Raw genomic sequence first — 10,000 nt, forward strand, 5'->3', positions numbered from 1 at the left:
CACAACAAAAACTCAAAAAAAAAAAGACGTTGTTGTTCTGGTGCACTCAGACCCACGTAGAACACACACAGACTCAAGGAGTGACTTTTGCCAAAATCCTCCTCAAGCGAAAGACTTTCAGGAGGACGTGTGTGAAGGCGTTGGAAACGTCAGACCCCCGAGGAGTGGGGGGGTGGGGGGGGGGACATGGAAGAGGGAGGGTGAGGGAAAAGAAATTAAAAAGAAAAAAAAGGAAAAAAAAAACAAGCATAAAGATTCTGTGATCGGACTGTTCCTTCTCTATAGCTTTTGTACAATACTAATGAAAAAAGGGACACATTGAAATGGAATTTTTATTTTATAAGTCAATTGAGCCATTGAGGTCAACTCTATGATGCGTTGTAGAGTTGGTACGGCTTTAAGGCATCAGACCATTGGTTTGCCAAACTCATTTTGTAAATAATAACAATAATGATGATGATAATGATAATAATGATAATAATAATAATAATAATAATAACAACAATAGTATTCATTTTGTCCAGGGGACATCTGTGCCATAAAATAGGCAGGTTTCAGTGATGCAAATTCTCAGTGGAACATAAGCAATACCAACTCATGTTCTCCATCGCCCCCATGGTTTCCGTTGTCCAGAGCCCACGTTTAGCGGTTCGGTTCAGCCGTGGTGATGGTCCAGATCGGTATCCGTCCGGCGGCGCTGACCATTTGAACTGCAGCCAAGCCTGTTCCTCACCATGTGAACGGGGATATAAAAAAAATTAACACCAGGAGCGTCCATGTGGTCTTCTGTCTTAAGTTGTTGTGTTCCTCTACACTGTGTGGGTGTTAATGTCATTGTGTGCCGCCCTTAGCATCACACGTGCTACACAGTCATTTGCTACGATCACTGCACTCGGGGTGCCAGTGGATTTGTCGGCCTCGCCCTCCCCCCCTCCAAACAGAATCTCTGCTTTCCATTTTCTTATCTGACCTTTCAAAAGCTGCTGGTTGAGGTCCAAATGTGTGTTAAGGGAAAGGGGTGGGGGTGACCCTCAGTAATGTGTGTCTGTGTGTGTGTGTGTGTGTGTGTGTGTGTGTGTGTGTGTGTGTGTGTGCCCTCCTTTTGGTTCTCTCACATGGATGGACAACACAAAGTGTTTCAGAGACAGTCCTGTGGGAATGAGGGCCCGTGTTAAATTTCATGTTTTTTGGACAACCACAGTGTGTGTGTGTGTGTGTGTGTGTGTGTGTGTGTGTGTATGGCAGGGGTTGTTAAGATGAAAGCCTCTTGAAGCCAGGAGGGTAAGGCCTAGATGTGAAGGCCATGTTGTCTCATATGTAGAGTTCTCAGAGTGACTGGGAAAGGTATTTTTCTGTCATTGTGGGCTTTTTAAAAAGCAGTTACAGTACTACTGCAATATGTGCACCGACACACTAGCTGTACTTGCACATCCACACAATACTTAGAAAATAATAATGCTTAATACAAAAATGAATATCACATAATAAATCCACAACAAAATGCATATGTCTGTCCTCACCGAAATTAACTACAACCCTCCTCATTCTAGCTGCATTGTCCCCTGCTCTAGATGTCTGTCTACAAGCTGTTTCAGGCTTCTGTTTTTAGGCCACCTGCAAACATTTCACTTATTGTGACAGCTACAGATGCTCCCTATTTTATGGCCAGAGTCCTGTTTTAATTTGAGACCAGTTTTGAATTAAGATCTAACTAAAAATCAGAGGGACAAACCGGAAAACAAGCTGATGAAAAAGGGGAAAAAATGTAACATAACTGTTTCCGTACATTTCTAGACCTATTTTAACTTTACCTCAGCTAATGGTTTGGCAATGTTTAAGGAGCGTTATTTTTATCTTGATGAAAATGACATTCTACAGTGGATTTTTAGAGATTTTTTTCTTTGATTTATTTTTTTTTTATTTACGTATCCCACCATGTAATACTGTTATCAATAAACACATCCCAAAAGGAAATGCTTTTGCTTTATTAATAAAATAATCATCAATTTAACATGTTTTCTTTATTATTGTCTAAAGGCACAGCCATAGTGCATAGTTTACAGTCATAGATATTATAGTGCCCATAGATCTGTGTCTTCTTCTCCATTGTTTTCTATCATAATTCATATACAGTTGTAGTTTGAAAGTTGTGACATTTAAAGAAATCTGTTTTTGAATCTGCTTAGCCTACATACAATATGTTTAGATTAAATTTTCACATGAACATAGAAGGAGCTTTTTTTTTTCAATAATAATACATGACACCGTTAGGAAATACTATCTTTTTTACTTTTTACTTTTTTTAGGCTACTCTAAAAAATGAATTCCCTGGTGAGGAAAGACTACAAGCATTTTGAAATATGAAAACTTTTACACAAGCCACTGCATCCTCTCATGTGAGTCCTTCATAACCCCCTCTACATCCTCGTGGGAAAATATCAGCTCGGCTGGTCTCGAGAGGAACTGGATGCCCTGACCCCTCAAGCTGTCTCTGGCCCATGTGCCTACTAGAAACTGACTGCTATACAGTTAATACTCTGGTCAGAAAGAGAGTCCTGTCCTGTCTTGGGAATTGTCCTGTCTGCAGAGGGCAGGTACAGAGACAGGCCCTACCCTAATGAGGTAAGTGCAGTGGAATATTCCTGAAGGAAGAGGAGTCGGTGTCATACAGGAATTAGACAGAGTTGTCTGGTGTTTCACTCGCAGCTGGTTCACTTATATCTGGTTCCACAACATTGTAATGTGACTGATTTACAATTTGACTGATGCCTGGTCATGCCATTATACAAGCTGACTTACATAAAAGTTGATGTTTGGATATGTGTGATATGGAGTGGAACGGAATCAAAACAAAGGGTTCCTTTAAAAGCTGTGTGATTATCATCTCCGCATGTGTTTGAGCACTATGCAATTAAGAACTGATAGCAATCAAATAGCTACCTATGTGTGATGTTTGTGGTGCACATGGTTTAGGCAGTTAACGGTGATCAGTGTCACCAAATATTTAACAGTTGTAGGCTACTAGGCCTACTCTGAGTCAGAGTTATAATCACCTCTAAAAAATGTGTTAATGTGTTGTAAAAGTGCAACCACCCACATGCCATTATTACGGTGTGACTGGCCACACCTTCAGTTATTAGACAACGGTATAGCGTTGTTATGTATGTTGTCATGGTCTAACAGTTAATGATTCATCCATCATCAATTTATTAGTAAAACAGCTCACTCCAATAAATGAGGAAACGTAATGGTTATTGTTTTGGAAAAAGTGGGACAATGGCGCTGCTGTGAAGTGAGTGACACCTGTGCCAACATACCGGAGAGATGCCTGACGGACTGCATTCTTGAAGAATGAATTTCTAGTCGCGGTTGATTCGCTCCCGTCTTCAGACCAACAACGGGACCTGTCTGACGAGGTGAACCATTTACACCCGTGTCTCAGTCTCACACCGAAACCACATAGGCTACAGTGCGCATGGCATCGGAGTGCAGATCCTTTAACAACTCGGTTATCAGGTGTTACTTAAACAAGCGAACTTTAGTACATTTTAGTGTCTGTTGATTGTGATACCTGGACTGGAAAATTCATACGTTTTGGAGATGAGAAGTTCATAATCGAACAGCTGGGAGAGTTTCGTCTGATTTGCTATCCAGTACAATGATGGAACAGGTAATTTGTTTGACTTTAACTACACTCATGTTGATACTGATTTTCTCTTCACTGACCAATTGCCAGAGTTGATTCCATAAACTAGGCCTACTCTTAATTTGAAATAAATCTTAATTTAAAAACATTTCTTAAATAGCAGGTGCATTAGTCAGTCAGGTCCGTTGGCTAGTAGGCTACTCGCTTTGAGTGTCTGCTTATGTTCGTGTGAATGTAAACAAGGTTTAGTATTTGTTACATGTGATCAACTGAGATTTATTCTCAAATATTTCAATATTCAAATGAGTCTGTAGAAGAAATGCATTAATGTTTGACTGCTTCCAAAGAAGTATAGGCTAACACAGCATCACACAGTTAGGTGAATGTGTTTTATGTGTCATTTTCATATATTTCTGAGCATAGGAAAGTGGGGAAGGTGTGAAATGTTGACCTTGATATTTGCATATTGGCTAATATGTTGTGTGTTAAGATGTTGTAATCTAATGGGACCTGGTAAAAATTACCAACTGATATTACATTCTATTTTTATAGGAAGAACTACTGGACTTCAAAGCCCTAAGGGCAAAGTTCCAGCAAGAAGATGCCCTGAAGCTGATAAATAAACCTGCCATTCCGCAAAAGCCAAAAGTCATCCCCCCTCCCCCTACTGGCACGCGTGCATCTGCATCTCTCATTTCTTCCATCAACGCAGCTGTGGAGAACAGAAGGGCGCCCCGTGTGGTCTTCAAAGATGACAAGCGGCCGACCTCGAAACCCACGTCCCCGCAGTCGGCGGCCCCCAAATCCAAAGACAAAGAAACCGTCGTAAAGCCGGAGCTTGTTGACAAGAAACAGAAGAAAGAGGCGGACCTTATCATGCAGGCGATGAAAGATAAGAAGCTGCCCATGGTCCTCCCAGTGGCCGTGCCGGCCCCAGCTCCTGAGCCTGTATCCCCAACACAGCCAGCCAAACCTCCCACCCCCAAGAAGAAGGGGATTTTCACCTTCAAAAAGCCTCTAAAGCCTCCAAAAGTCAAGGCAGGAAGTGTCGATAGTGTATCACCCCCAATCTCCCCAAGCCCACCCAGTCCACCATCCAGTGCCTCCACCCCAGTGGTTGATGTACCTGTGGTTCAGAAAGCTCTCCTCCCTCCCATCCCAGTCATACCTACACCTCCCAGTAGTCCTGACCCAGTCGTCACAGAGGCAGCCATAGCTGCTCCTGATGTTCCACCACTGGACGTTCCAGAAATCTCTCCCCCAAGCATTCCAGAGCCAGAGGTTCCTGCCCCTGAAGATGCTGCACAGCATATTCCTGAGCCAGAACTTCCTGCTTTTGAAACCCCTCAAGAACCTTTGTCTGTTCTTGATGTGGAAAGTTCTACCCCTGAAATTGCCGTAGAGGCCATTCCAGAGCCGGACATCCCAGCTCCAGACATCCCAGCTCCAGACATCCCAGCTCCAGACATCCCAGCTCCAGACATTCCAGCTCTAGACATTCCGACCCAAATTGCTCCTGAGGTAGCAGAGGTACCAGAAATAGACTTTTCTGTATCAGACATCCCAGCTCCAGAAATGTCTGTTCCAGATGAGCCAGTTTTGGAGATTTCAGCGTTAGATATTCCAACCCCAATCATCCCGCCTCCAGAAATTCCAGACTCTGATGCTCCTGATCCAGAAATTTCAGATCTAGTTATCCCGGATCCTGTCATTCAAGATGTGGATATTACCGACCCCAGTATTCCAGATGTGGCCTCTCTTGATCCACCAGCCTCCTTTTCACCCACCCCCTCAATTCCAGCATCTGTCAGTCTGGTTGTATCTCGAACTCCCTCTCCTGAACAAGTCGCTTCTCCTGAACAAGTTGCCTCTCCTGAACAAGTTGCCTCTCCTGAACAAGTTGCCGTACCTGAGCCAGCTTCCTCCCCCCTTCCTCCAGAGTTGCCCCCGGCACCTGTAGAATTTGCTGAAGTGGAGGAGGATGCTGCTTTAGAAACACAACAGGAAAGTGGTAGCGCTTCCACAGAAGAAATGCCCGAGGAACCTCGGTCTCCCACCCCACCCAAACCTGTAACGGCCCTCTCGGTTCTGGAGAGAGCAGAGGAGTCCTCCCCTGAGAAACGGACCACGCCTAGTGACCAGAGAATACTCAACCTGCTGGAAAAGGCCAAGAGGAAACATGCAGTCAAGGCAGCCAAAACCCCTTCCCCCTCTCTGTCCCCGTCTGTTTCGCCTGTCCCGCCCGTTCCGCCCGTCAGGATGACCCCCACCCTGACTGACCACACCCCTCCGGTCAGTCCCACACTCTCGCTGCCTGAGCTCCCGCCAGTTGATTATGAAAACTCAGCAGAGAAGGCTGGGACAGACCAGGGACGGCCAGTGGCTCTGGTGAACGGTTTCGATCACAGTAAGTCATTGCAAAAATACAAAGTTGCACTTTGATCAGAAATATCCTCAGCACATATCACTAGTTAGATTAGAGAGTTTTGTGTTCACAATTTGGGCTTCGCAATAAACACAATCATTTAGCATCTAACTATTCATGTATCATGTACAGTATATATCAGTAGGTTAGGCTCTTCAATTCAATCTTTATCCAACCTGGATACAGGTTACATGTATCTAAAGCTGAAAAGGCTTGTACAAACTTTCCATTCTTTCAGAGACCTTTGGTATTTTAGGTATCCAGAATTAGGCCATTGAGGTTGCCAAGTTTTAGCATGTCTGTCATAGCCAGGATGACAAAGAGGTGTGGTAATGTGTTGTTCTTTAAGACAGAGACAGCTGAACATTTCAAGCGTCCTGCTGGATTCATTGTTTTCTCTTCTTGCTTGTATTTTACTTGGCAAACACTGGCATGCTATTTGTCATTTTGACAGAGACTTCATGCATCCTAAATACACGTCTGAGACAAAATGTTTAGCCAAAAAGATGAACTGGTTAGCCTTGTTGCTGGAAAGGATTGCAGCTATTACGAGGTGCTAAGATGCACACTATTGCATTGCTTTTTATCTTAGGTTCAAGTTTGATATAACACTTGAATATCCTGTTTTATCAAGGGAAGCATGCAAATGTTATCCAGACAGTCCAACAGGCCCAGCTAGGTAGACTACATTACATTTACATTTTAGCTGTGAACTCATCAAACCCAATTGTGCATGCTCAGCCTGCTAGTACATGTGTGTGTGTTTGTTAGAGTGTGCATGCGTGTGTGAGTGTGTGTGTGTGTGTGTGTGTGTGTGTGTGTGTGTGTGTGTGTGTGTGTGCGTGTGTGTGTCTGTTTGTCTCTCTGTCTGTCTGTGTGTCAGTCTGTCTGTGTGTGTTTATTTCTGTTTGCATGTCTGTGCATGGTTGGGTGGTTGCGATCTAGTTCCTCTAGTATCTTGACAATCCCTCTTCACCACCTAGGACAAGTATCTCCCATTTTGGAGGAGCCAGCCATGGAGGAGGCACAAGCAGAGGTTCCCCCAGCCACCCCAGCCAGAAAGCCCTTACCTCCTGTACCATCTCTGGGCCCAGCCCCTGACAAACCTCATCTGCCTCCTGTGGTGGACCTCGGCCCTTATCAACTCATCAGCCAGATCCCAGAGCCTCAGGAGGAGGATGGTAAAGCACATGCATTAACAGACACAAACAAACATATAGAATGTTTACTTTAACATTCAGAACATTTAGTGAAGAATGACACAGAAGTGATCATTATGATGATGTAACACGCTGAAATGTTCTGAATGCAACCTTGCAGCGACTGCCTCCACCCATTATGTCGGTGCAAACATAACATATGTAGTGAACATTTGAATCTTTTTTTCTCTCAACAAAGTACATGCATGCATGTCATTTTTCATCAAATTCCTACCCACCCTGTTATGATAACAGTACTGTCTGTGTCTGTCTCTCAAGTGGGGATTCCAGCTCCAGAGGACTTCAGCCCAGAGGAGCCTGCCGTGGACGCCCGGAACCTTTCACCAGTGGTTCCAGAATGCGAAGACGTTCCAGACATCGGAACACCAGAGGTGGAAATTCCCGGGTTCGGAATCTCTGAGTCATCCACTCTGGAAGAAGCTGTTGCCAGTGCAGAGCCCGAAACTCCAGAGGAGGCTGCCGGAGCTTTGGATGAGATCTATGAAGACGCAGAGCTTGGATCGCCAGTGGCCGAGCTCCCAGAGACAGAGGCAGAGGCTGCGGACTCACTAGACTCTCCAGTCAGTCAAAATGCCGAGATGCCAATCGGGTAAAAACAAAAGATTGGGTCCAGTCCTTCCCAACAGCTTATTCTTTTAATCACACACAAACCCACTGTTGTCTTTTAGGAAGATGTTTCCCTTTTAGTAAGATTTTCAATGGTAGAAACGCATCTTGAGACACTTCTGTGTTTTTCTCCTACTGTGGAGGGAGATTATAATATGGCATTGTACCTTTTGCAGACCACCACAGGAAAGCCCACCTGAAACTGCCGACCAGACAACCAATAAGAAAAAAAGCAAGAAGCGCAAGTCCCCACCAAAGAGTGAGTTAGATTCCTTGAAATGTGATTTCATTTACTGGAGAGAAGTAAGTGGACTGTTCTATAAGACTGACTGTGCCACTTTTGATAGTTGTGTTGTATACCATTTGGTATGGATGGGAGGGGAGTGGGGGGTGGGAATGTATGGGCATGTGTATCTGTATTGTTACCGTGCCTCATATCATGTTGTTACCCATCAATACAAAAAAAAGTGAGTACAAAAAAAATGTGATATCAAAACAGGAAACCTGGATAGTTGCTCAGTCTGTGATCCATCTTTGTCAGCTATTCGTGGGTGTCAATAGGTCCCTTTCCACAGGTGTATAAAATCAAACGCCTAGTTTATGAATGCAGACTGCATGGTGCTTGATTTTATACACCTGTGGCAAGGGACCCGATGAAACCCACAAATTGCAAGGCTATATCCAGGACAAGTAGCCCAAAATCTATGGCAATATTTTGCTACCATGATTGGAAATCTTAAGCATGTTTCAGTTAAAGCCCCTCGAAGATGTGTGTGTGGTGTGTGGTGTGTGTGTGTGGTGTGTGTGTGGTGTGTGTGTGGTGTGTGGTGTGCCCTGTCAAATGTACTTTGATTGAACACAAGCATACAACTTCAAATGCTAGTTCTCTCTAAATAGTTCCGTCATCTTAATTATGATATCTTGAGACAGCGGACCATCTCTTGAATATATTCATCAATCATGCACTATGATTAAAACTTTAAAACACAATGGGAATGAGAGGCATCACATGATGATATCTATCAGGCCGATCAAAAGGAAATAATGAATGGCTTCATTTAGATCTGACCTAATTAACTGGAAGGACAGGAAAAAAAATTTTCTCACCGTGGTCATCATGGTCAATATGTCCTGTTTGTTTTTGTTTATACAGATCCCTATGCTGATTCGCAGGCTGCGGTAAGTACACTCTCTCGCCATCACACTTTCTCTCACCTCAACACCTAACAATCACCTAAAATATCTCAGGTGATAACGAGTGATTATAGGATTAGTCCAACTAAGATGCCAAAAGCCCATTTACATACAAGAGAATGAACGTTAGAAACTGACTGTCTTTGCTGTGATTTCAGCCTGAAGAAACCCAGAAGTCTGGATGGTTCAAACCCAAGTAAGTTGTCAGTGTTTCTGTTTGTCAGTGTGTGTGTGTGTGTGTGTGTGTGTGTGTGTGTGTGTGTGTGTGTGTTGGGGGGGGGGGCTTCTTTCTTTGTTTAGATAGCTGGACTGCTGTTCGGCTTATGCAATGGATTTGATTGACATTTCAGTTTATGATGCTGTGCCATTGCTTCCACAGAAAAAGCAGCTCTGAGATTGCTGAAGAAAAGGAACTAAAGAAGAAAGAAAAACAACGAGAAAAGGAGCGTGAGAAAGAGCGCGAGAAAGAGAAGAAAGAACAGAAAGAGAGAGAAAAGAAGGAAAATGAAATGAAAAAGAAGTTCAAGGTAACATTTTACTGTGAGACTGTGAGACTGTGCATAATGGTTCATTTTATTTAATTTATAATAATTCTCAAATTCCTCAAATAACTCAAATTCCTTTTGAAAAGGCTGATTTGGTTTTTATAACAAAACAAAAAAATCAATGATAATACATTTTACTTAAAAAAAACATTGTTACCCGAACAAACATTGTTAGCCCCCAAACAAGTCTCATCAGAAAGTCTGACATTCCCAGCTGCTGAGCCCTCCCTGCACGGGGAGGGTAGAGAGTTTTGCTTTGTCATATAAAAGTAGAAACCTGTCTGAATTCATTCCTCTGGGGTCAAAGGTGAAGTCAGTAGTGAGAATATTTCCTCATCATTCCACACACTCTCCCTTCTATCCA

The 10,000-nt window shown here is 43.4% G+C and overlaps 1 protein-coding gene across 1 annotated transcript in view; it reads left to right on the forward strand.

Annotated features, from left to right (window-relative positions):
* Positions 1-3,445: 3,445 nt before the first annotated feature.
* The window catches only part of LOC134102583 (calphotin), a 12,198-nt gene continuing 5,643 nt past the window's right edge, over positions 3,446-10,000 (forward strand). Inside the window, exons 1-8 of the mRNA XM_062556733.1 lie at positions 3,446-3,670; positions 4,199-6,053; positions 7,055-7,252; positions 7,550-7,880; positions 8,074-8,156; positions 9,051-9,076; positions 9,250-9,287; positions 9,471-9,618. Coding sequence (XP_062412717.1) covers positions 3,659-3,670; positions 4,199-6,053; positions 7,055-7,252; positions 7,550-7,880; positions 8,074-8,156; positions 9,051-9,076; positions 9,250-9,287; positions 9,471-9,618 — 2,691 coding nt within the window. The 5' untranslated portion in view covers positions 3,446-3,658. The remainder of the gene's footprint in view (positions 3,671-4,198; positions 6,054-7,054; positions 7,253-7,549; positions 7,881-8,073; positions 8,157-9,050; positions 9,077-9,249; positions 9,288-9,470; positions 9,619-10,000) is intronic.

Source organism: Sardina pilchardus, chromosome 15 (assembly GCF_963854185.1).
Source record: "Sardina pilchardus chromosome 15, fSarPil1.1, whole genome shotgun sequence".
NCBI classification, from domain to species: domain Eukaryota; kingdom Metazoa; phylum Chordata; class Actinopteri; order Clupeiformes; family Clupeidae; genus Sardina; species Sardina pilchardus.